Source organism: Silurus meridionalis, chromosome 17 (assembly GCF_014805685.1).
Source record: "Silurus meridionalis isolate SWU-2019-XX chromosome 17, ASM1480568v1, whole genome shotgun sequence".
Taxonomy (NCBI): domain Eukaryota; kingdom Metazoa; phylum Chordata; class Actinopteri; order Siluriformes; family Siluridae; genus Silurus; species Silurus meridionalis.
Window position 1 is genome coordinate 29,386,166 of NC_060900.1, and position 26,500 is coordinate 29,412,665.

Genomic DNA, 26,500 nt, shown 5'->3' on the forward strand with positions numbered 1-26,500 from the left:
ATAGGCCTACCCCAAATCATGCCATAACTACCATAGGCTTACCCCAATCCATGCAGTAACTAAAATGGGCCTACCCCAAACATTGCATTAACTACCACAGGCCTACCCCAAACCATGCAGTAACTGCCATGGGCCTACCCCAAACCATGCAGTAAATACCACGGGCCTACCCCAAACCACGCAGTAACTACCATGGGCCTACCACAAACACTGCAGTAACTACCACCGGCCTACCCCAAACCATGCAGTAACTACCACGGGCTTACCCCAAACAATGCAGTTACTACCACGGGCCTACCCCAAACTATGCAGTAACTACCATGGGCCTACCCCAAACCACGCAGTAACTACCATAGGCCTACCCTGTACACCCCAAACCCAGTCTCTGTTTAGGCCATGCTCCTTCTACAGGTAAACTATGCTTTATCTGTAAACACAATCCAGTTACAGAAACAACACACCTAAATACACTTAATTTGGTCTCCAGGTGTATCATTGCAATGGGCTTGGATAAAAAACCCACTCCACCAAAGAGGATAAGAAATGACCCACTTACCTCCAAATCCTGGGGAAAGGAAGAAGAGGAAAAACACTTGCAGTCTGAATCCAGCCAATCACACGAAACTGAGACCAAGAAAAACACCAACCAGGAGCACAAACACAAAAACGGTATGCTAGTGTACAAATAACCTTCGATTAAGTTCAAAATATAAATAATTTCACAAACTTGAGAGCTATAATCAAACATCAGACAGCTAAAGATCAGACAAACATCATTTGCTTTTTTTTAAATCTTCAGCTGTTTAGTTCCAATGAGCCTACACTCATGTCCAAGTCACATTATTCCTGATTCTAATGTTTGATGTGAGGAGATTAGACATTGTGCTGCTGCCATGTGATTGGCTGTTGGATATTTGATGAATGAACAGCCGTATATATATTCTTAATAAAGCTGCAGCTGCCGTTGTGTGTTAGGTTATGAGGAAGACTTTGAAGCTGATGATGAAGGTCCCATAGATGATGGAGTGTATGAGGGAAATGAAACATCTCCGTTATTTAGCAGAGAAGAGGAGGATGGGAGAAGAAAGGATGAAAACGGAACTGATGATTTGAAGTTTGACAGTCAGTTGTTATGTTTTAACATTTATTTAATGAAATGTAACTCATTTATAAACCTTGTGTTTGTATTCAGAGTTCTGTTCACTTTTCATTTCTTTTCCATTAAAAGTGACAGGATCATCATCCGTCTCCTCTGGTCTGTCCAGCAGCTCATCTAGCAGTGAAGTAGATGAGGATGAGATTGCGATTAATGAAGCACAGAAAGAGGAGGTGAAGGTGATGTTTCAGAGATGCACAGTTACATTAAACCTCGAAAAACATGCAGAGGAGACAAAAATCTTGCAGACCAGCATGTCTCTGCCCAATGAGGAGGAAACCCAAAACCAGGAGGGACAAAGAGAGAAAGAAGATGGAGGGGATGAGAATCCTAGAGAGGAACCTCAAGAAACTGGGGAACCTAGAGCTAAAGCTGGAGAAGCCGAGGAACCCATAGAGGAACTTCAAGAAGCTGAGAAACCCATAGAGAAACTTCAAGAAGCTGAGGAACCCATAAAGAATCTTAGAGAAGCTGAGGAACCAAGAGATGAACTTATAGAAGCTGAGAAAGCCAGAGAGGACCTCAGAGAGGGAACAGCTGGAAATGTGAATAAGTTTGAAGAACAGGGTGAGTATTAGCCTCAGGCTTTCCTGTGTTCTCACTGTGTGGATTTTAATGGCGTGTATGTTCCTTGATGAACGTTGTTGACTAGTTAGCGATTTAGCTGTTAGCCGCTATCTGGCAGGTATTTGCTGAAATATCAGTGATGAACACAAATTACATTGTAGTTTATCAGATGGTCAGGTCCTCCTCGTCACTCAGAGCTTTGATTGTGAGAATAAAGATTCTTTTATGAAACAATGTTCATCAGGAAATCAGATGTTTTATTTTTTTGGATGTCTGTTGTTTTTTTTTTTTTTGCATGTTTAATGATTTGTTTAATGTTTTTTGTTTTTGTGTTAGATTTTTGTGCCAGTATTTTTGGACTTTTACACTCAGAAAATAGAAATAAAATAAATAATCTAAAATTAAAATAGCTAAAATAATACAATGGAATCCACTGATTATTAATTATAGATTTTTGATTGATTTGATGATAATTATTTTTCTGAAATTAAAATACAGTCAATTTTATTATTAAAGACTGAAAATACTGAACTATTTCCATCTCAATCTTCTCCTCTGCTCTGTTCCTTCAGTTTTCTGTGTGATTATATTTTCTTTATATGACTGTTGTTTGGATGTGCACTGATGTTAGATTATTTATGATCTAATGTTTTATTGTTTAAAACTTTAATGTCTAACATTTCTACAATAAAATGAAATCTGACTTAAAAGTTACTTTTTAAAAAGTTTTATTTTATTATAATTTTTATGAATGGTGACATCATCAGCACATGTCTAGTAGACAGATTTAATGTGTTTAAGATTTATAATTAGAATCTGTATGAAGGTGAAAAGTTTCCAGAAGTTTTAAAATTCAAAATGTATAACTATAAACATATTAAAATATAAATGTTTAATTTATTAATAACCTCTCTGGGTTTCTCTGGCTGTATGTTTTGAAGACATAACCGTGATGGCAATCATTTATTATACAGTTATTAATATTCAGATACAGAAAAACGCTGTGGAAAAATAAATAAATATATAATTTCCACATGTAAAAATTAACACAAGGAACTAAGCAGGGAAATGTATATTTTATTATCAGTTGCATGACCTGAGTTTAATATTTACTAATAAACATGAATATTTCAAATAAATGTGAAATTTAATTTTGTGGGTTTTGTTTTATTTATTTATTTATTTATTTATTTATTTATTTATTTATTTATTTATTTATTCTTTTTTTTTTTTTTTTTTTTTGGAGGGGGTCAATTTAGCATAAATCATCTTTTTTTTTCATTGTTGCTTTGTTTGTGATTATGATATAACCTTATCCAGGAGGAATTTAATTTTTTTTATTTGATGGATTTGTGAAATTGAATGAGTTTTATTTATTTTAGAGATAAATTGTCTACTATTGTTTTATATTTTATGTTTGTAAAACCCAAGCCAAGTCTGTGCAGGAGAAGCTAGCAGAAGCCATTTTATCCATGACTGAGTGTGTGTCTGAACCTGAACTGAGTGACAGCACCACTGAGGAGGATGAGATGATGTGGGTCAGGAGCATGAAGAATGGTCCAGGTGACTTCTCTGATTATCTGCAGCTGTGTTCATGGAACGAACCCTTTCACTTTATAAGGATTTCTATAACAAATAAAAATGCTGTAGTAACGAATCAATCGTAAAAATAAATTACATTCCTGCTGCTGGAAGTTAAATAATAGCTGTTATGCTATTAATTATTAACAAATAATCTGTTATGAACTCTAATTTAATGTTTGTTTCAGGATCTGAGCCTGATAGTAACGTAGCCCAGCAGTCAGCCGATGAAGAAAATGAAGCTGAACCTCTTCAAGAAGCTGAAAGAAAAGTTGCACACATGGAGGAACCCAAAGAGGAACTTGAAAAGGACACAAATGAAACACCACAACCTGAGGCAAAAACAGAGGAGGAAGAAAATGACACCAAACAAATAGAAGTAAAAACTGAAAACAAAAACAGCAACAATGAAAAGTTACAAGATAAGAACAATGATGATGAGAAGAAGAATAAAGACACAAAATCAGAAGTAAAGCAAAACATAATTGATAATGAAGGACAAACACATGAGGTCACCAATCTCACAAATGAAAAGAATAAATCAAATGAGGAACCTGAACTGATGGAAATGCCAGAATTTGAGGAGCCACCAGGTGGAGAACTTTCAAAATCTGAGGAATCATTTGGGCAAAAACTAGAGAAAGAGGCTACAAGTAAAACTTCAGTAAATGCTGAAGAAACCATGACAACTCCAGTGAAGGAAGAGTTCCTCATGGTAGAAGAGAACACAGAGCTTCAGCCTGAGAACCCTGAGGAAACATCTATGAATTATGACAATGTGGACCAGAATAGTAAAATAGAGAATGTAACTGATGAAGAGAGGAGTGCTGGAGAAGAGGTATCTAAATATAATGCCACAGAGGGGCGTCAGGCTAAAAAAGAAGAAACATTTGATAAAGAATCAAGAAATCTTAAAAATGCAGAGGAGACAGAAAATTATGTTACAACATGTGATGTGAAATATACAGAATTGAAATTAAATGTTTCATCAATAAGTGAGGTGAATGATGAAGATGTGGCAGGTGAGGAGGAGGAATTGGACGAAAGAGTGGGGGATCCTGAGATTGATGGAGTAAGCAAGCAGGGAGAAGATGGAGATGGAGTTAAGACAAACATAAGAAATAAAATGGAAGAGGAGGATGAAAACAAAAAGGAAGAAACCAAGGATCAGGAGTTGACTGAGGACAGATCAGACCAAAAAACTTCCCCTTCATCTGGTCATACATCTGAGGAGAAAGTGGGAGAACGAAAAGAACAAGAAAAAGAACTTACAGCAGAGGAAGATGTTGAGCTAAAACATGAAGAGTTGGCTGAAAGTGAAGGAAAAGAAAAGGTAAATGATATGCATGATGAAGAGGTAAAGGAAACTGAATATTTTCAAGAAAACGAGGTAGAGGATATAGCTGAAAGAGGAGAAGAATTTACTATTATTGCTGGAGCTGATGCAGAGATGCAGAAAACAATGATGGAACAAGAAAATGTTAACTACAAAGAACAGAAAGAAATCTCTAATCTGACTGTTCATGAGGTTGTGCAGGAAACCACAGATGAAGATGAACTACCTAAAGAAAAGTCAGTAGAGATTGAAATAGAAAACAGAGAAAAAATCATTACTCTAGACGAGGAGGAGCTTAAGGAAGTAGTTGGACTAGGGGAAAGTGAGGGAACTTCTGAGACCAATGAAGAAAAAAAAAACCAAGGTGTGACTGAAGAAGAAGGTGTGAAAGAAAAACAGATGAATTTTGACAATGAGATAGAAGAAGAAAAAGAAAGAGAAACACAGTTAGAGAAAACCACTGCAAAAGAAGTTAAAGAAGAAGAAGAAGTGCAGCATAAAGTTGGTGAAGAACAGAATGACAAAAAACACGATGAACAGCAAGAGGCAAGTGAAGAGGTCAAAGACGAGCAGAAAGCTGCGGTGGAGAACATTACACATGTAATATCTGAGGACATTATCAATGTTGCCACTGAGTATAAAGCTTCATCAGATCCTAAATCTCCTGGAAAAGATCTTGCAGATGTCGAGTTAAAACCCAAGAACATGGGTGGTGAAGAAGAGATCAGAGCAATAGATGGAAATAACATTCAGTCATCTATTTATATTAAAAAAGACAAAAGTGTTGAAAATGCTGAAGAAACCAGGAGTGTAGAAGATAGCACTTGTCCTTCAGAAGAATCTCAGCCACTGGAGAAACTTCTGGCTCTCAGAAAAGAGGAGAGAGAAGCTGAACTTATTGTGGCTCCTCAGACAAATCAAGGAGAGCTGGTAAGCAATTGGGTTAACTTTCACCAAGCCTCAAACTATTTTGAGACATTTGTTGAGCCACTGGATGGGATAAAGATCCGGGATGAAGAAAAGGCAGTAAATGCTGAGGTTATGGAAATGAACCAAGAAGATCATGAAAATGTAAATAACATCATGAACATTTCAGCTAAGACATAGCATCATCTGTTACCCTGATCTCAGCTTCTCCATAATTCCTGATCTGCACCAGAACTACAAAACCCCACCTGGAGCTGAGTCAGGAGGAACCATGGTTCCCTTTCAGGAACTTGAGCTGTGTCAACAACACTTTGGGAGCGCTTCTGCATTGTCCATGCATTGAACCACGTGTGGAATCTGTCCACACTTTGCCTCTCCTCCTCCGAAGCACTCCGGAAGTAGAGGAGTGTAGCTGTGACTTGTGCAATTGCCAATCTAGATGGGCAGAAAGCTGCTGATGAGCAGAAAGCCTCTCCATCCAGTAAACTCTACGAGTGCTTTCTGCAGCCTACGTTACAACCTCCACGTCGGGGTCTGTTGTTCTTTCCGAAACTGCACACTGAGCCAGGTCCTGGGTTAAGCCGTATTTAGCCCACATTTTTAGTCATAAATCCGTGTTGTATTCCAACATTATCTGACTGAAAGATCATGATTATGGGTCGGTGCCCTGGGTTGAAGAGCTGCTGGCTAGCTATCTCTCCCCGAGTGTCACATCGTCCCCTGACACTGCCCACCAAGTCCCCACGTAACACGTCGGCAGTGGTGGGTAGGGCTTTCGCCTCAGCAGGTCAAGCGGCTGCATGTCTGCACACCTTGCTGGATGCCCCACTTATGCCGACTGGTCTATTCAGCAACTCGGTGCGCGCAGCCCCAGTAACATCGCAGCACCTCCCGTCATCGGAAGGTTCAGTTACAGAGCGTTGTGTCTGGGCTGAAACCCCGTGAAATGACAGATCTAAGGACTGTCATTTTCAATAAGAGGGCTTTGCACCAAGAAGTCCATTATGGGGACTTTGTCAGGAAAGGGCGTGGTGCACCTTATTACGCGGTGGGACCCAAGCAGGCTCTGGTCATGGAACAAGAAGTAAACACTCTCTTGAGGAAAGAGGCCATTAAGGTGGTCCTTCAATCAGACAGAGAGGCAATGTTCTTCAACGTTAGCTGAACTGCTCACTAAGGAGACTCAGGTTAAAGATGCTGACCCTCAAGCAGGTCATGTCGCAGATTAGATCCGAGGACTGGTTTGTCACAATAGATCTAAAGGATGCATAATTTCATGTATCCATCCTTCCTTCGCACAGGAAGTTCCAGAGTACCAATATCGGGTCCTTCCATTTCGGGTCCTTCCATTCTTGCTCTCTTATCCCGCACCTTCATGAAGCGTGAGACTTCAGGGCATCCGCATACATCGACATGTAAACTATATCGACGATTGGTTGATACTAGCTCAATCAGAGCATTTGGCAGTCCGGCATTGAGATGTCATTTTCACTCACATGAAGGAACTGGTGTTACGGTTGAACGCCAAAAAGAGTGTGCTTTCTCTATTACAGAGAACCACTTATTTAGGCATCATATGGGATTCGACCCTTATGTGTGAGCAGCTGTCTCCTGCCCGCGTTGTGTCCATCCTTTCGGCCGTCAGGAGGATTAGAGAAGGACAGTCACTCACTGTCAAGCAGTTCCAGAGACTGCTGAGGCTTATGTGGTTCCATTTGGCCTCCTGCACATGAGACCCCTTCAGTGGTGGCTCAGGACCTGAGGTTCTCTCGGAGAGGCAATCCCCTCCATACAATCAAGGTTACACGGCGAGCCCTACGTGCCCTAGATGTCTGGAGAGATCCTGGGTTCTGATTTCAGGGCCCTGTGTTGTTAGTTGAGAGTGGCATATATCCCGGGCCGTCTAAATGAAGTAGCAGAACCCCTTTTAAGACAAGAGCCATGGCGGCTCCACCCTCAAGTGGTGGAGCAGATCTGGGAGATTTTGGCAGGGCTAAAGTGGACCTGTTTGGGACCCATGAGATGTCGCACTGTCCCCTCTGGTTCTCCCTTACAACTCCAGCCCCCCTCGGGCTGGACCATTTGGCTCAGGCGTGGCCGAGGCTACACCTGTATGCCTTTCCCCCATCGTGCTGCTTTTAGGAGTTCTGGAGAGAGTTTGCCGGGATGGAGTCTGGTGATTCGGACGTGATTCGGAGCATGGACAACGTGGAAGCGTTCCCAAAGCATTGTTGACGCAGTGTCTCATTCCCTCAGGGAGCCAGCGTTACATATGTAACCTTGAGACGTTTTTTTAGAACTATATGTCCTGCTGCATTTCTCTCATCATCTAAAACATTTATTTATTTATTTATTTATTTATTTATTTATTTATTTATTTATTTATTTATTCATCTGCTTAATTGGCTCAAGTTCACAGTTGACTGCTTGGCTTCTCTGGACATAAATGTGAACAGTAGCAATAAAAATGTTTATTAATTATAATAATTTTGTGTTGTTAGCAAGCATTCAGTATTGGAGCCCAGAGGGGAACGTCGGCGGACATTAAAGAGAACCCCGATTTTTATTAAAACAGATCGATGTAAACTACACATTCGAGTTAATTGATAAAATCGATTTATCGCCCAGCCCTAATTCAGTATAATAACCACACTGTGCTGCCACTTTATCACATGAGCTTTTAAACAAAACCTCTCCATCATCTACACCATCTGCATCAAATCTTCATTTATTATTATTATCATTATTATTATTATTCAAGGGTAGGACTGTGGTGAGACCTGAGATGTTGTATGGATTAGAGACAGTGGCATTGAGTAAAAGACAGGAGGCGGAGCGGGAGGTAGCAGAGCTGAAGATGTTAAGGTTTTCGTTGGGAGTGACGATGATGGACAAGATTAGAAATGAGTTTATTAGAGGGACAGCCCATGTAGGATGTTTTGGTGACAAGGTGAGAGAGCCGAGATTGAGATGGTTTGGACATGTGCAGAGGAGAGACATGGGGTATATCAGTAGGAGAGAAAGTAGAAGAAGATTATTATTATTCAAGGGAGTTTGTGAATTTATTCATTTAGACTGAAATCAGACACCACTGAATCCTGACTGTATTATTTATACTGTGTCTGACACATACATACACACACACACACACACACACACACACGATAATGCACACTCCTGTGTGTGTTGAATTGGTTAAGCCTCAACCAAAATAGTGGTCCAAAAAGTGCACATATCCCATTAAACATGTGTGTACTCAACATGTGTGTGTGTGTTTGTGTGTGTGTGTGTGTGTGTGTGTGTGTGTGTGTGTGTCTGTGTTTATTGGTGCATATTGGTGTGTGTGTAAATGGTGATGTGAAACTCCCACTAGTGTAACTACAAGATTTGAATTGAAGTTGACCTTTGACCTGTTTTTCCTCTTGCAGTGTGATTGAGTGACTTGAAAAATAAAAATAAAAAATATTTAGTGTTTAATTTTTATGCATTTATTTTAATATTAACACAAAAACAATTTTATTCAATTAAAATTACACACACATTGGTGTGTGTGTGTGTGTGTTAGTTGGCGTCCTCAAGACTGGTGTTGCTGCTGGAGTGAAACCTCATAGTGCTCAAGGGATCCGATACATAACCTGCAACAGATAACATACAGGCTGTTACACACACACACACACGAATGCATGCACACACACACACACACACACACACACACACACACACACCATTTCTGTCAATTGGGAACTGCATGTTTCTCCTTAGCTCATCCAGAGACAGACCCTGAGAGGAACGGCGTCCAGAACTGCTGATAAACAACAAGAATTAACAACACACACACACACACACACACACACACACACACACACACACACACACACACACACACTTAAATCATACTGTTACATATATTATAATGTAAAAGGCTCTGACTCACCACCAGGGGAAGACAGAATGCAGACATGCTGTAATTACTGCTAATGGCTTCATCTGCAGCTCAACACCTGATTATAGTCTCAAACACTTACACTTCATGCCAGATTACTGAGTGTTTACTTCAGAAAATATCACCCCTGTTTTATTCGGTCTACAGGCTCCTAATTAAACCCCACACTACAGTATCTGAGTGAACTTTTGTTTAAATATGACCCGCCACACCTACTTCGATCAAAAGGTGCAGTTGTAAGTTGCTTTAAAAGTATACCAAAATGCTATAAATTTAAAAGTAAGGAATGAGGTAAAATAATGAGGTAAATACTGAGTTAAGTAAATACTAAGGTACATATTGACTAAAAAAAGACATTAAAGTAAGTACTGAGATTAATACTAAGATAAAGAAAATTGGTAAATAGTGACGAATATACTGAGTTAAAGACAGGCAAATTATAATAAATGCTGAGGTAAGTAATGAAGTAAGTACTAAGGTAAATACAGTGTAAAATACTGATGAACATACTAAAATAAATACTGAGTAAAATAGATAAATACTGCGGTAAGTACTGAGATAACTACCGAGGTTAATAATGAGGTAAAAATTTAATGAATACTGAGATAAGTGATAAGATATAAGTTAGTGAAGTTAAGGTAAATGATGAGATTAATACTGAGGTATGTACTCAGGTAAGTACATATCTTGACTGGAACCCTTTATGGCGGTGCAGCGGCCTTTCTAGATCCAAAATCATGCCCTTTTTTAGCCCAATTTTTCCAAGTAAATGGACACCGAAGACAGCTGTGTTCATGTATACAAATCTGCATGATGATGTACTCAATAACCTTTGCAACCTCAGCTTGCTGCGAGCTCGGCTACAAAGACCAGGCCCCCAGTCCTCGATGCTAATGGCTGGGAGAGGGAACGTCGGTGCTAGGCCATAGGCTAACCCTAGCCATTCACCTCTCCCGTTCATTCTACTTTCAAACGTTTACTCCCTGGACAAACGGACTACACGGCAAGAGTTTAGAGACTTTGTTCTCACAGAGACGTGGCTCATCGGCAAAGTTCTATATGCTACCATTCAGCTAGATGGACTACCTGCGTTTTGTGCCGACAGAAATGCAGCTCTGTGTGGTACTTGTGGTGCTGGCCTGTGTATTTTTATCAATACAGAATAGTGCAAGTAGCTTGTCTCCAGCTGAGTAGGGTAGACCAAGATGGCAGCATGTGCACAACGCAAGGCCCAACGTCTCTACAGATTTTGCGATTCGGTAGTAATTTGTCCACTATCTGCAAGTTTATTTACTCAGAACAGGCTTGCACATATCTCATACAGCCGACAAACATTGTTAGACATCGGTCACAACTACAGAGAGGGGCTTTCAACGAACTTTGAACTCCTTTGGGGACACAGCAGACCGCTGATCCAGCTCGGCGGACAGGACGGCAGAGGACTCTAGGTAAGAGCAGAGGTGGAGGTCTGTGCATTTATGTTAACAAGCCATTATGCACAGAATCTACTGTTACTAAAAGTCATTACTCTGTTTATTTAGAGTATTTGATGATTAAGTGCAGACCCTTTTATTTACCAAGAGAATTCTCAGCCATTGTTGTTACTGCGGTGTACATTCCTCCGGATACTAACGCTAAACTAGCTATTGAGGAACTGCATGCAGCTATTAGCAAACAACAGTCTGCACATCCCGAAAGAGCTATCATTTTTGCTGGAGATTTAAACCACTCCAATCTGTTCTACCAAAATTTCACCATAATGTCTCCTGCCCTACCAGAGGGGACAAAACAATGGATCAGGTATACACAAACATACCTGGGGCATACACGGCCATTCCCCTCCCCTACTTGGGTCAGTCTGATCACCTCTCTTTGTTCATGCTACGCAAATACACACCACTGATCAAACGGGTGAAACAAGCTGTGAGGACAGTAAAGATATGGCCCAAGGGAGCCATTTCTTCTCTACAGCAAAAGTTTCAGGGTACTGACTGGAACATGTTTGACTCACAGGCTACACTGGACTCTCACACAGACATGGACATTTACACATCATCTGTTTTGGACCATATCAACATGTGCATTGACAATGTCACTACCATTAAACACGTAAAATGCTTTCCCAATCAGCCGTGGATGAACTCTGAAGTCCGTCTTCTGTTGAAAGCAAGAGATGCTGTTTTTAAATCTGCCAGTGCAGAGGACTATAACAGAGCCAGGGACAACATAAAAAAGAGGCATCAGGAGAGCCAAGCTTGCATTCAAACTTAACATAGAGGATTACTGCCACAACTCTGACCCCAGACGCATGTGGAAAGGCATCCTGACCATCACAGACTACAAACAAACAGCTCAATCCTAACCAACCAGCAGTGCCTTCCAACCAGACGAACTCAATTACTTTTTTGCTCATTTCAATCAAGGCCTAGGACATTTCTACTGCTCACAGTTCACTTTCACTCTCAACAACAGATGTCTATTCAGCTTTTGGCAGAGTGGATGCATGCAAGGCAGCTGGCCTGGACGGCATACTGGGACATGTTCTCAGAGCATGCGCTGGACAACTGGCACAGGTTTTTACTGACATTTTCAACCTGTCCCTGGTCGCCACGGTTTCTACATGCCTAAAGACCACAACCATCATACCAGTGCCTAAGCACTCAGCTCCCGAATGACTGAAGGACTTTCGCCCAGTTGCACTCACCCCTATCGCTATGAAGTGCTTTGAGAAACTGGTCCTGAATCACCTCACTGTGGGCCTACCACCTACACTGGACCCACAACAGTTTGCCTATTGCCCAAACAGATCGACAGAGGATGCAGTGTCCACAGCTCTTCATTCAGCCCTCACCCACCTGGATAAAAGCAACACCTACATTAGAATGCTGTTCATTGACTTTAGCTCTGCATTCAATACAGTCCTCCCCACTGTACTGATCACTGCACCTCCACTTGCAGATGGATTCTGGACTTTCTCAACAACAGATCTCAATCTGTTAGGTTGGGCAACCAGGTATCCTCAACCCTCATTCTGAAAACTCGCATCCCATAAGGCTGTGTTCTGAGCTCACTACTCTACTCCTTGTTCACCCACGACTGTGCTCCTCTGCATAACTCCAACATCTTCATCAAGTATGCAGATGACACCACCGTGGTCTGCCAGATCAGCAAAAATGACGAAACGGCCTATAGGGAAGAGATCCGAAGCCTGACAGCATGGTGTGCCACCAATAACTTGACCCTCACTGCCTCGAAGACTAAAGAGCTCATTGTGGACTTTCATAAATCCAACAGCAGGAGACATGACATTTCCCAGTCAACATCAATAGAACTAATGTAGAGCGAGTCTCCAGCTTTAAGTTCCTGGGAGTTCACATCTCTGAGAATCTGTCCTGGCACCAGAACACTTCAGCTCTGGTTAGGAAAGCACAACAATGACTGTACATCTTGAGGAGTCTCAAGAAAGCTCATCTGTCCCTAGGGATTTTAACGAGTTTCTACCGATGCATCGAGAGCATCCTGCCCAACTCAATCACTGTGGAGGCTCCACTGTGTGTGAACCCAAAGCCCTGCAAAGGGTGGTCGAAACCGCCCGATGCATCACTAGCACCCAACTACCTGCCATTAAACACATTTACCATAGCAGATGTCTGCACAACATTATCTAGGACTCTTCACATCCCATTCACAAACTGTTAGATCACTGTATAGACACTGTATATAACTTCTGTACAATTATACATACATAGTATATCTTTTATACCCCTCATTCTCCACACATATTGTGCTTTAAATGGAGAGCTATCCAGGTTAATGCTAGTGAACTATGGCGTGCCACAAGGTTCAGTTCTAGGACCCCTGCTCTTCACAATATACATGCTTCCCTTAGGAAATATTATTAGAAGGCATGGAATTAGCTTCCATTGTTATGCTGATGATACTCAGCTATATATCTCATCTAAACCAGGCGATACAGCTCAATTAACTCGGATAACTGAGTGTGTTAAGGAAATAAGAGACTGGATGACCCATAACTTTCTACTTTTAAATTCTGATAAGACAGAGATTTTGCTCATCGGCCCAAAAACTAGTATACAGAAGCACCAGCATCTCAACCTGCATTTGGACGGATGCTCTGTAACCACTAGTTCAACAGTAAAAGATCTGGGAGTTATTTTAGAGCAACTTATCTTTTAAAAATCATATTAACCAAGTTACAAAAACAGCCTTCTTTCACCTTAGAAATATTTCTAAGCTAAGAAATATGTTGTCTATATCCGATGCAGAGAAGCTCGTCCATGCGTTTATGACCTCCAGAATAGACTACTGTAATGCGTTACTAGGTGGATGTCCTGCATCATTAATAAACAAGCTTCAGTTCCCCTTCAGGAACTCGAGCTGCGTCGAAACGCTATGGGAACGCCCCTGCGTGACCACGCTCTGAACCACGTGTGAAATCTAGCCAATAGGCAAGCCGTGACGTCATAGACAGGCGACGTCGCGTAAACCAGGAAGCTACAAGATGGCTGTGCGGTGGTAGCGACATTAGCTTCTGCTCGTTCAGGTAAGCGCTTTGAGTGTGTTATCTGTGCAGTCATGAGCTTATATGCAGGCAAAATTCCGTCTGCGTGTCTCCTGCTTGCCCCGATTCATTTCGGGGGGGTGACACGCAGCCGATGTGTTGTTTGCTTAGCTTAGGAGCGTGCTTAGTCGGCTCGAGGGTATCGGTTGTTAGCATTTAGCCGTGTGGCTATGCGCTCCGGCTGCGAGGCGAGCTCCGTTCCCGGGATTGCGCTCGTTTGAAACGGTTCTTCCCGTGCGTTCGCGGTGCTCCGTATTCTTCCTCCGAGGTGGGTGAATTTCGGGGAGCGCTCTCCGAGGTGAGCGCTCTTCCTCGCGGCTTGGCTCTCGATGGTATCGGCTGTTAGCATTTAGCCGTGTGGCTATGCGCTCCCGGCTGCTAGCCGAGCTCCCGTTCCCTGGGGATTGCGCTTGTTTGGTAACGGTTCTTCCCCCGGTGCGTTCGCGGTGCTCCGTATTCTTCCTCCGAGGTGGGTGAATTTCGGGGAGCGCTCTCCGAGGTGAGCGCTCTTCCTCGCGGCTTGGCTCTCGATGGTATCGGCTGTTAGCATTTAGCCGTGTGGCTATGCGCTCCGGCTGCTAGCCGAGCTCCCGTTCCCTGGGGATTGCGCTTGTTTGGTAACGGTTCTTCCCCCGGTGCGTTCGCGGTGCTCCGTATTCTTCCTCCGAGGTGGGAGAATTTCAGAGAGCGCTCTCGAGGTAAACGCCTCCTCGAGGCTTTGGCTCGATGGTATCGGCTGTTAGCTTTAGCCGTGTGGCTATGCGCTCGGCTGCTAGCCGAGCTCCCGTTCCCGGGAGGCGCTCGTTTGGTATCGGTTCTTTTCCCGGTGTGTGTGACGCGGTGCTCCGTATTTCTTCCTCCGAGGTGGAATAAATTTCGGGACATTAGGGGAAGCACGCCTGGCGGCTGCTTCTTCTCCCGGTGCGGGCGGCGCAGCATTACATGTCTCTCTCCGAGGAGGTTGAGCTGGTGGATGCTGGCGAGCCTGCGGACTCCTCACAGCCTGTGCTGTATATGGAGCTCCTTGTGGTCGTGGCACGGGCCGGTCCGAGCTGGATTAGCTTGGCCGGTCGTGTGGCGGAGCAGCGCGCCAGTGAGCTGGTTGTGCATTTCCTGCACTGTGTCACAGCCTCAGCGCCTCCCCTGATCTGCGCACCGAGGTGTCTGGGTCCTGGGAGGCCCGTGGACGCCGTGCTTTTCCGATGTTCTTCGCCAGCGCGAATGTTATTGGAGCTGCGTGGCGCGGCTACGGGACGTTGCCGCTTGTGGTAGAGACGCTAGCTAGCTATCTCTCCCCGAGTGTTGCGTCTGTGACGGCTATCGGTTTGCCTACGAAGCGCCGCTTGGCTCTGGTGGGTAGCGCTGCGTGGCAGGTCAGGCTACAGGTTGCTTCCACACGATGAGTGTGTTGCAGGCATACCAGGCTGGCCTGCTATGGGGGATGATGCGAGCTTCCTTCTGAGCGTCATGGTGTCCCTCCTGGCCTGACCTGGTGACGCTGTGGGTAAGGGTGATTGCTGGCGGGTTCAGGAGGCCGTGGTGGCATTTCAGTGGTAGTTCCTCACTGCTCCGATGGGGCTGCTCAGCGGCAGCCGCGCCTGGTACGTCCAGGCACAGCGAGATAGCCCGGTGAGAGTGTTGCCACCCGACTCCGCTGGGCGGTCCTAGGGCCCCTGGCGACTCTCTAAGCCCGAGGAGGGGCTGGACGGCCTGAGGGTCGTCCTCGCCTCTGGTGAACGGGCTGTGGTGCGTAGGCCTGATGGCTTGCATTTTGAGGCGGTGCGCACCTCATGCTACGGTGCTCGCCCTCCCTGGCACCGCCGAGGCCGGTCTGTCGGCCCTGCCACAGGGTGTTCGGACGCTGCCTCCTCTGGCGGTTAACTCCCTTATTTCCGCCGACAGTTCGTTGCGGATGAGAGTCATCCGCCGCCTCAGGGGCTTCACGGCCGCAGTACGCTGCTCCTGCCATTCGGGTTCAGGAGGTCTGTCTGTTAGCCCTGCCACGGGTTGTGTTCAGGCGCAGCTTCCAGCGGTTTGCTCCCGTATTCCGCCCGTATGATCGCTGCGGACGGGGTTCCGCCGCCTCAGGAGGCTTCAACGGCCGCAGTACGCTGCTCCTGCCGCTTGGGTTCAGGAGGACTGTCTGTTAGCCCTGCCACGGGTCGTGTTCAGGCGCAGCTTCTCCAGCGGTTTGCTCCCGTATTCCGCCCGCATGATCGCTGAGGACGGGGTTCCGCCGCCTCAGGAGGTGTGGTCGGCTGCAGAGCACCGCCCAGCCACTCTGAGTGGGTCGGGGCCAGCCCCGAGGGGTTGGTTCTCCTGTGGGGACTTTCTGTCAGTCTTAGGGCTGCCTGAGTCTCTCGGGGTCCTGCGTACTGTGAAGAAGGGTTGCGCGATTCGGTTCGCATCTTCTCCTCCCGGCTCGACGGGTGTGTCCCGCCTGGCGGGACCCGTGCAGGCTCTGGTCCTGGAACAGGAAGTGCGCACACCCTGGGGAAAGGGGCCATCGAGGTGGTTCCCCCTCAGTTTGCGAGTCAGGCTGCTACAGCCCGTGCTTCGTTGTTCAAGAAGGACGGTGGGTTGCGTCCCATTCTGGATCTCTGCTACTTGAACCACTCACTTTTGAGGCTCGGGTTCAGGTTTCTCGTTTAGAGAGGTTGTGTCTCAGGTCAAGTCCAAGGACTGATTTGTCATACGCTAGATCTGGAGGTTGCATGCTCCCATGCAGCCGTCCTTCACCGCGCACGGGAGGTTCCTGAGGTTGCTTTCGGGGCTAAGCTTACCAATATCGGTCCTTCCGTGCGGCCTAGCGCCTCACCCGTGCCTTCACAGAGTGCGTGAGCAGCACTGACCCCGCTGCGGCTTCAGGGCATCCGCGTTCTGTATTATATTAGCGATTGGTTGATGGTGGCTCGTTAGAGCACCTGGCGGTTTGGCATTGAGGTGCTGTTCCCGCCTGCATGAAGGTACTGGGGTTCGGACTGAGACGCCGGGTTGTGTGTACTTTTCCCAGCGCCGAGGGCCATTTTCTCGGCGTGGTGTGGGACTCGGCCGAGTTGCGGGCACGGTTGTCTCCCGCCTGGTTTGTAGTCATCCTCACTGCAGTCAGGAGGGTAGGGGCAGGCCGCCTGGTCACTGTGAGGCAGTTCCAGAGGCTGCTGGGTCTCATGTCGGCAGTGTCCGCATGTGGCCCCTCCAGTGGTGGCTCCGGGGCAGTAGGTTCTCCCCCTGAGGGAGTCTGTGTCGTCGCATCAAGGTCTCACGGTGTGCATGGTAGAACCTTACGTTCTGTTCCGAGGCCCCGTTTTAGGGACTCCTTGTCGTCGCGTAACGCTAACGACGGGCGCTTCCATCACGGGGTGGGGAGCGGTCATGAGTGGCCACTCCGCCCAAGGTCTGTGGAGCGGCCCGCGTCTCTTGTGGCACATAGGTTGCCGGGAGGTGCTGGCAGTGTTGTTGGGGTTACAACACTTCCTCCCAGTCCTTAGAGATCGCTATGTGTTGGTCCGCTCGACAGTGGACAATGCTGCGGTGGTCTCGTACATCGTCCACCGGGGGGACCTCCGGTCTCGCCCTTGCGAGCAACGGGCGCAGGGGGTCCTTTTGTGGTCCCGGGACGAACTCCTCTCATTTAGAGCCGGTCTGAGCAGACGCCCTGTCGAGACAGTGGCTGCCGTGGGACGGTCTTGGCCGAGGCTACACCTGTACGCTTTTCCCCCGATTGCGCTGCTCTCGGGAGTTCTGGGAAAGTTTTGCCGGTAGGGAGTCTGTCTCCTCCGGGTAGCACCTTGTTGGCGGGCGGAACCCTGGTTCACCCCCGCCCGGTGTTGTGGAGCCTGTGGCCCCTGAGGGGTCTCAGTTTGTAGCGGCTGTTCTCTCTACCGAGGTAGTAGAGGCCCCTCTCCACTCTAGAGCTCCCTCCATGAGGAGGTCGTACGCCGCAAGATGGCGACTGTTCGCGTCACGGTGTGAGCACCATGACTTGGACCCAGATGACTGCCCGGTCGGTTCAGTTCTGGTGTTTTTGCAGGTACAGTTTGCCGCAGGGTTAACCCCTTCGACCCTGAGGGTTTCCGTGTTCGCTGGGTAGGTCCCATTGGTGACACGTTTCCTCCGCGGCGCCCGGAGGCTGTGGCCCGGGACACGACTCGGAGTGCCTGTCTGGGACTTGGCAGTTGCCTCGTCCCTCCTGGAGTTGCCCCCTGGCATGCCCAGAGTGTTCTTACATGGGGCCAGGTGCTCCCACACGATGTGTCGTGTTACAGGCATTCTGCCCTCCTCTGTTATCGCCCCCGACCAGGGGTTACGAGACCTGGCTGTGTCCAGTGCGAGCACTGGGTGCTTATCTCCACAGGGCGAGTCCTTGGAGGTGGTTGGTGCAGTTGTTCGGCTGCGAGTCCTGGTCCCCGCCCGATCACGGTCAGGGCTCGCCCCGCCGGAGTGTGGCGGCCTCTGAGTGTCACTCCGGGACGTCACTCCGGGACGTCTGTGACGCTGCGGGTTGGTCCACCCCGCTGACCTTTGTCAGGTTCTATGGCCTCGACCTCAGAGCCACCCGGGCTCCTCTGTCCCTACGTGCTGGTGCGAGGCCCTCACTCTTTGGCAGGGTCTGGTCAGTGTGGCGTGATTGGACACTTGTTCCCATAGCGTTTCGGCGCAGCTCGAGTTCCTGAAGGGGCGTCTCAAGGTTCTGACGTAACCCTAGTTCCCCGAGGGAACGAGACGCCGCGCTCCATGCCACACTCCCTGCATCCCGCGGCGCTTACCTTCTCTCTTTGCAGAAGCTAATGTCGCTACCACCGCACAGCCATCTTGTAGCTTCCTGGTTTACGCGACGTCGCCTGTCTATGACGTCACGGCTTGCCTATTGGCTAGATTTCACACGTGGTTCAGAGCGTGGTCACGCAGGGGCGTTCCCATAGCGTTTCGACGCAGCGTCTCGTTCCCTCGGGGAACTAGGGTTACGTTCGTAACCTTGAGACGTTAGTTCAGAATGCAGCAGTCAGAGTTCTCACAAGGTCAAGAAAATATGATCATAAAACCCCAATCTTATCATCCCTACATTGGCTTCCGGTTAAGTTTCGAATAGACTACAAACTACTGCTACTCACTTATAAAGCACTAAATGGATTGGCTCCCATGTATCTCTCCAGTCTTCTAACATGCTACAATCCGTCACGCTCCCTGAGATCTCAAAACTCTGGACTTCTAGTAGTTCCTAGAAAAGCAAAGTCCACTAAAGGCGGTAGAGCATTTTCACATTTAGCTCCTAAACTGTGGAATAGTCTTCCTGACAGTGTTCAGGGCTCAGACACACTCACCCAGTTTAAGTGCAGATTAAAAACATATAATTTTAGCAAATTCTACACATAACACACATCACATCATAACCTTGTGCTCCAGAACATCTGATCACATGCACATTATCAACTTGTGCTGTTAATATCATGAACAGCAGCTATGCTAATTCCTCTCCACTGCTTCTCTTTCTCTCCCCATCCCGAGGCTTCCTGAGGTTTGGCCAGCTCCAGTCACGTCCCACCTCATGAAGATTATGGACTTTAAAGAAGTAGATGCCAAACTCACAAACATCCTGAACCATCTAGAGATGTACCAGTGCCAATTAGATCCCACTGCATGTGTGGAGTTTAACATTGGATTTCCTGAAGTGTTTAAAGGCTCTGGCGTGGAGAAGCTGATGCTGGATCTGTGATGATCACAGATGTTGAGCTCAGTAGCTCCTACTTTTATACCAAAGACTGTTGAAAGATTATTACTTATAATCTTATACTCCAGTGCTCATGTTAGTTCTCACTCTCCAGTGTTCTGTATTGTTGAAAGATTTATGATCAAACTCTTGATGTCACCCAAATGAGGATGGGTTCCCCTTTTGAGTCTGGTTCCTCTCAAGGTTTCTTCCTCATTACATCTAAGGGAGTTTTTCCTTGCCACAGTCGCCACGGCTGCTCATCAGGGATAAATACACACCATTCACCTTAACTGTTGATTTCTGTAAAGCTGCTTTGAGACAATGTCTGTTGTGAAAAAAGCGCTATACAAATAAACTTGACTTGACTTGACTTGACTTGACTTGACTTTACGTACATCTGCACTATTTTACCAATGTGTATCTTTATATTCTTGTTTATTCAGCTTGCACATTTCTAAAATGCCATAATCTTATAACCACCAAATGTACATCTGCACATTTCTTTTTTAATGCTATAGCCTTAGAACCTTCTCAAGAATGTCCACACATCTCTGCACTGCTATAGCCTTTATATTTATTCACTGTACATATGTTTACATATATATCACAAGCTGTAAATATGCTACATATTTATCTGCACTATTTGCATGATTGCTACTTTTTGCACTTCTGGTTGATGCCAAACTGCATTTTGTTGCTGTGTACCTGTACAATGCAATGACAATAAAGTTGTATCTATTGATTGCTCATCACTGGTGGAGTTTGTTACTGTAAGATGCAGGCCATTTTATTTACCACGGGAATTCAGCACTGTTTTCATTGTTGGAGTGTACATTCCTCCTAACACTAATGGTAAAGAGGCACTGTGTGAACTCGGGCTATTAGCGACCTGCAAAATGTTCACCCCAAATGGATTGTTTATTATCGCCAGAGATTTCAACCATGCGAATCTCAGGACTGTGCTCCCTAAACTCTATCAGCATGTGGACTTTGCAACGAGAGGAGCGAACACGCTGGATCTCGTTTACACAAACATCCCTGGTGCATATCGTGCAGAGCCCCGCCCCCCCATCTCGGCTTATCAGACCACATCTCTGTTCTGGTAATTCCAGCATACAGACCGCTCGTCAGACGCTCTAAACTGGTTCTGAAAAAGGTGAAAACCTGGCCAGCAGGAGCCTCTGCTCTTCAGGACTGTTTTAAGTGCACTGACTAGGACATATTTAGGGAGGCTGCAACCAACGGCGATTCCATCAACTTGGAGGAGTACACATCATCAGTGACCAGCTACATCAGCAAGTGCAAGCTATATGTTGTGTAATGTCGCACCAGGGTTCTCGAGAGTAATGCAGCCATTAGTGCTGCACAAGTCAAGTCACTCTTAGTGTCGGTCTCAAACCCGGATAAATGTGGAGGTTGTGTTATGAAGGACATCCAGCGTAAAACGTGCCAAATCAAATATGCGGATAATGAACCAGAACTTTATATCCCGGCTCGGTCAAGGCCCGGGTTACCAATGACCACCACAGGTATCGTTAGCCAACAGTATACCAGTGGAAATTTGTCTACTGTTGGCCGAAGCAGGAAAAGGAAAGGAGAAAGATGTTTACAGATACAGCAGAAAAAAGAGAAGTGTAGGAGAGTGGAGGTTTGGGTTGGTACTTTAAATGTTGGTACTATGACTGGTAAAGCGAGAGAGGGAGCTGATATGATGGAGAGGAGAAAGGTAGATATGTTGTGTGTTCAGGAGACCAAGTGGAAAGGGAGTAAGACCAGGAACAGTGGAGGTGTTTAAACTGTTCTATCATGGTGTGGATGGAAAGAGAAATAGTGTAGGGGTGATTCTGTAGGAAGAGTACAGTAAGAGTGTAGTGGAGGTGACAAATGTTTTTGCTAGGGTGATGAGCATGAAGCTGAATGTTGAAGGGGTGATTATTAAATGTCATCAGTGCCTATGCTCCACAAGTGGGTTGTGAGATGGAGGAGAAGGAAAAGTTCTGGAGTGAGTTAGATGAAGTGGTGGAGAGTGAACCTCAAATCAAATCAAATCAAATTTCTTAATTCATCACATACACGTACATAAAGGGTACGACATGCAGTGAAATGCTTTTTACGACGGTCCGGCATGAGGGAATAAGATGGGGAATAGAAAAAGAAGGCAGATAAATAAAGTATAAAAAAATATATAAAATAAAATATAAGAATATAAAGATATATTTATGTGAGACAAAAAGAAAAAGATGTATATACAAATAAAATACAGTGGAACAGTAAACAATAAACAATAGACAATTTTTTTGGTGGTTTAGATTGTCCATAGAGTGTCCGTGTGCGGTATGGTGTGGTGTAAAAAGTAATGAACGATTAATGATTGGGGCAGATGTCATTGGGCATGTAGGTGAAGGGAACAGAGGTGATGAGGAGGTGATGGGTAGCTATGGTCTTAAGGAGAGGAAGGTGGATGGGCAGATGGTGGTAGATTTTGCTAAAAGGATGGAAATGGCAGTGGTAAACATTCATTTGAAGAAGAAGTAGGATCATAGGGTGGATTATGTTCTATGTAGGAGATTCAACCTGAAGGAGATTGGAGACTGTAAGGTGTTAGCGGGGGACAGTGTAGCTAGACAGCATCGGATGGTGGTCTGTAGGATGGTTTTGGTGGTGAAGAAGAAGAGGAGGAGAGTAAGGCCTGAAAGAAGAATAAGATGGTGGAAACCGAAGGAGGAAGACTGTAGTGTGAGATTCAGGGAAGAGGTGGGACAGGGTGGGAGAAATTTCGGGGAAGCAATCCTGGTGGCTGCTTCTTCTCCCGGTGCGGGCGGCGCAGCGTTACATGTCTCTCTCTCCGAGGAGGATGAGATGATGGATGCTAGTAAGCCTGTGGACTCCTCAAAGCCTTTGCTGTACGAAGAGCTCTTTGAGGTCGTGACACAGGCCGGTCCGAGCTGGATTTAGCTTGGCTGGTCATGTAGCAGAAGCAGCATGCACCCAGTGAGCTGGATGAGCGTTTCCTGCACCCTGTATCACAGCCTCGGCGCCTTCCCTGACCTGCGCACCGAGGTGTCTGGGTCCTGGGAGGTCCGTGTGCAGCGCGTGTTTTTCCAATGTTTCTCGCTGTGCGCGAATGTTATTGGGACTAAGTAGCGTGGCTACGGGACGATGCCACTGCTGGTAGAGATGCTAGCTAGTTAGCATATATATATATATATATATATATATTCTCTTTAGTAAACTGCTTTTCCTGGTGACGATTTTATTTTTGGTTTTCTCATTTCTTGTTGTTTGCTAATTGCCTGACCTTTGCTTGTCCCAGGTTGTGACTTTGTCAACCGATGTAATTTTGTTTGCCATTTATACTCATAGAACATTCTTACTTAGCACTTTCATCTACATTTTCTATTGTGGCTCTAATATTGTTACAGAGATAAATACTGGCATATGTACTGAGGTAAATAATGATGTAAATACTAATGTAAGTACTGGGGTAAATAATAAGGTAAATACCTACAAAGGTATTGAAAAAAATACTGAGGTAAATAATGAGAGAACTACTAAGGTAAGTATTATTGTAAATACTGAGGTAAGTAATTAGATAAACATTGAGGTAGGCATTGAGGTAAGTAGTGTGGAAATACGGAGGAAATGTTGATATAAGTACTGAAGTAAATACGTATGTAGGTGAGATGTAAGTGGTAAGGTAAATATAGAGGTCAACACTGACATAAGGTAAACTGAGGTAAACATTGAGATAGGTAAATACTGATGTAGGTGTTAAAATAAATACTGCAGTAAATACTGAGGTAAATTCTGAAGTTTTGTACTTGAGTAAAGCTGTCAGGGTGTCTCAGTAGGTAGTGTTGCTGTGTTACAGCTCCAGGGCTCAATTGTGAGCTCATGTTGGTGTCTGAGTGGAGTTTCAAATGTTCTTCTCATGTTCTTTAATGTTGGTTTCCTCTTGGTTCTTAAGTTTCCTTACATCTCCCATAAATATTTAATTTGAATAAAGGTAATAATTTCACGACAGAGTAAACTGCTACTGTATTGAGATGCATATGTTATATATGACGGCCACTAGTGGGCAGTGTAATGCTACCAATAGAGTTAAGTTCTGACTGTGTGTATCACGGGAGCAGTTTATAAACGGAGTTCCGAACATGATACTCAGTGTGTAAGTCTCACCAATACATGGTACCAGGATAAAAGATTAACAATGATGAATTCCATCCGTTCGCCGGACGAATTAAAGTTGACAGGTAATATAAATGAAAACTGGAAAGCTTTCAGGCAAAGTTTTTAACTTTATGCACTCGCTATTGTGTTGGATGGAAATGAACGAAGGAAGATAGCATTGCTGCTAACAGGGGCTGGACGTGGCGCTGGATGTGTATAACACGTTTGTCTTCACGGAAGATGAAAAAGACAAGTATGATGCAGTGATTGAGAAATTTGAGCTATATTGCACACCGAGGAAAATGAGACGTATGAAAGGTATGTCTTCAGAAACAGACTACAAAAAGAGTCAGAATCCATCGAACAGTATGTCACGGATTTAAGATTGAAAAGTCAGTCATGTAATTTCGGAACATTGTGTGACTCCATGATACGTGATCAAATAGTGATTGGAGTACAAGATAAAAGAGTGAGGATGCAATTGTTAAAAGAGACAGACCTTACTGTAGAAAGGGCAATACAAATTTGCCAGGCCTCAGAAAGCGCAAGGGCTCAGCTAAAGACTTTTAGCGAGGAAAAAGAGACAGCAGAAGTGGATGCAGTTCGACGTGCTAAAGACAAAGTAACTTTGAAAAAGAAAATGCAAGGTAAAGAAAGCAAAGGTTGTGGAAAGTGTGGAAATAAACATGCACCGAGAAAATGCCCAGCTTTTGGAAAAGACTGCAGAAATTGTGGAGGAAAAATCACTTGCAAAATGCTGTTATTCAAAGAAGAAAGTACAGCTAGTAGAAAAGAGGAGTGACAAGGAAGATGATGAAGCAACAATCTTTGTAGACTCAATCGAAGAGGAACAAATTACTCTAGGAGAAGAGTGGATAGCCCACATGGAAGTAAAAGGGAAATTACCAGGAAAACACAAAATAAAGCTGAAGGAGAATGCAGAACCGGTCATACATCCGGCAAGAAAGGTGCCAGTAGCATTAAAAGAAAGCCTGCGAGAGAAAATTAAAATTCCAATAAAGGAGGGAATAATCAGAAAAATAGAAGAACCTACAGAATGTGTGAATTCTCTTGTAATAGTAGAAAAACCAGATGGAGATCTAAGACTGTGTATAGATCCAAAGGATTTAAACAAGGCGATCCAACGTGAGCACTACAGACTTCCAACAAAGTCAGACATTACAAGTGCAATGAGTGGAGCATGTTATTTCTCCAAATTGGATGCCTCGTCTGGATTTTATCAGATAGTGCTGGATGTGGAAAGCACAAAATTATGCACCTTCAACACACCGTTTGGAAGGCATTGTTTCTAAAGGTTACCTTTTGGCATCAGCTCAGCACCTGAAGTATTCCACAAAACAGTTCAACAGCTCTTTGATGGAATAGAAGGAGTCAGAGTCTTCATTGATGATGTAGTGATATGGGGCCGCTCAAAAGAAGAGCATGATGAAAGACTTCGCAAGGTCCTGGATCAAGCACAAAGAAAAGGATTAAAGTTAAATAAAAACAAATGCCAGTTCGGAGTAAGAGAAATCACTTACCTGGGAGAAAGACTGTCTGAAGAAGGAATACAACCAGACAAAGAAAAAATCAGAGCAATAGATGAAATGCCAGAGCCAAGAGACAAAAAAGACCTGCAAAGAGCCTTAGGGTTAATAAACTACTTGGGAAAATTTGTTCCAAATCTGTCAGCAAACACAAAGTCATTGAGAAGTTTGTTAGAAACAGACACCATGTGGCAGTGGAATGACGATCAGGCAAAAGAGTGGTCATGGTTGAAAAGCAGTTTAACAAGAGAACCTGTTTTGAAATTTTATGACCAGGATAAGCCTCTAAAGGTCTCTACAGATGCATCACAAGCGGGTTTAGGAGCTGTTTTACTCCAGCGACATGACATGGAGTGGTACCCAGTCGCATACGCATCCCGCACGATGACATCAGCGGAAAGAAACTATGCCCAAATAGAGAAGGAAACATTGGGTGCAGTGTTTGGCTGTGAGAGATTCCACGAATATGTCTATGGAAGATCAGTGATACTAGAGACAGACCATAAGCCTCTCATAGCGATATCAAAGAAATCACTGGGAGAAGTTCCACCACGCATACAAAGACTGATGCTAAGATTGCAAAAGTATGATCTGACGTTCGAGTACAAACCAGGTAAACACTTAATTGTTGCAGATACCTTAAGTAGAGCTAGTTTGAAGAACATTGTAAGCACCACAGAGAAAGATGTGCAAATACATGTTGACTATCAAAGCACAGATGCCAGTGTCAACAACAAAATGGGTTGAAATAGCAGAAGAAACACTGAAAGACGAACAGTTAAAGAGAGTAATGGACATGATTCACATGCCTGGAGATGTGATAATGGAGAATCCTTTCCAAAATTTTAAAGAAGAACTGTCAGTGCTAGATGGGGTTTTGCTGAAAGGAACAAGAATCGTTGTGCCAATCTCGATGAGAATGCAGATGCTGAAACTTGTTCATGAAGGACATCTAGGAATCGAGAAATGTAAGAGAAGGGC

General features: G+C 44.9%; 2 protein-coding genes across 9 annotated transcripts in view; one reads left to right on the top strand and one right to left on the bottom strand.

The window, feature by feature from the left end:
- The window catches only part of erich3 (glutamate-rich 3), a 49,593-nt gene extending 41,191 nt beyond the window's left edge, over nt 1-8,402 (top strand). For all 4 annotated transcript variants that reach the window (XM_046872289.1, XM_046872288.1, XM_046872290.1 and 1 more), the window contains 5 exons: nt 488-669; nt 976-1,122; nt 1,229-1,723; nt 3,155-3,286; nt 3,493-8,402. In XM_046872289.1, coding sequence (XP_046728245.1) covers nt 488-669; nt 976-1,122; nt 1,229-1,723; nt 3,155-3,286; nt 3,493-5,747 — 3,211 coding nt within the window. In that variant the 3' untranslated portion in view covers nt 5,748-8,402. The remainder of the gene's footprint in view (nt 1-487; nt 670-975; nt 1,123-1,228; nt 1,724-3,154; nt 3,287-3,492) is intronic.
- A 128-nt stretch (nt 8,403-8,530) lies between these two features.
- The window catches only part of tnni3k (TNNI3 interacting kinase), a 45,527-nt gene continuing 27,557 nt past the window's right edge, over nt 8,531-26,500 (bottom strand). For 3 of the 5 annotated variants that reach the window (XM_046871269.1, XM_046871264.1, XM_046871270.1), the window contains 2 exons: nt 9,293-9,372; nt 8,531-9,202 (listed from right to left, as the gene is read on the bottom strand). In XM_046871269.1, the coding sequence (XP_046727225.1) occupies nt 9,129-9,202; nt 9,293-9,372 (154 nt within the window). In that variant the 3' untranslated portion in view covers nt 8,531-9,128. Of the gene's footprint in view, nt 9,203-9,292; nt 9,373-25,292; nt 25,439-26,500 lie in introns of those variants that run through there. The other 2 variants (XM_046871265.1, XM_046871266.1) reach the window with 2 other exon arrangements.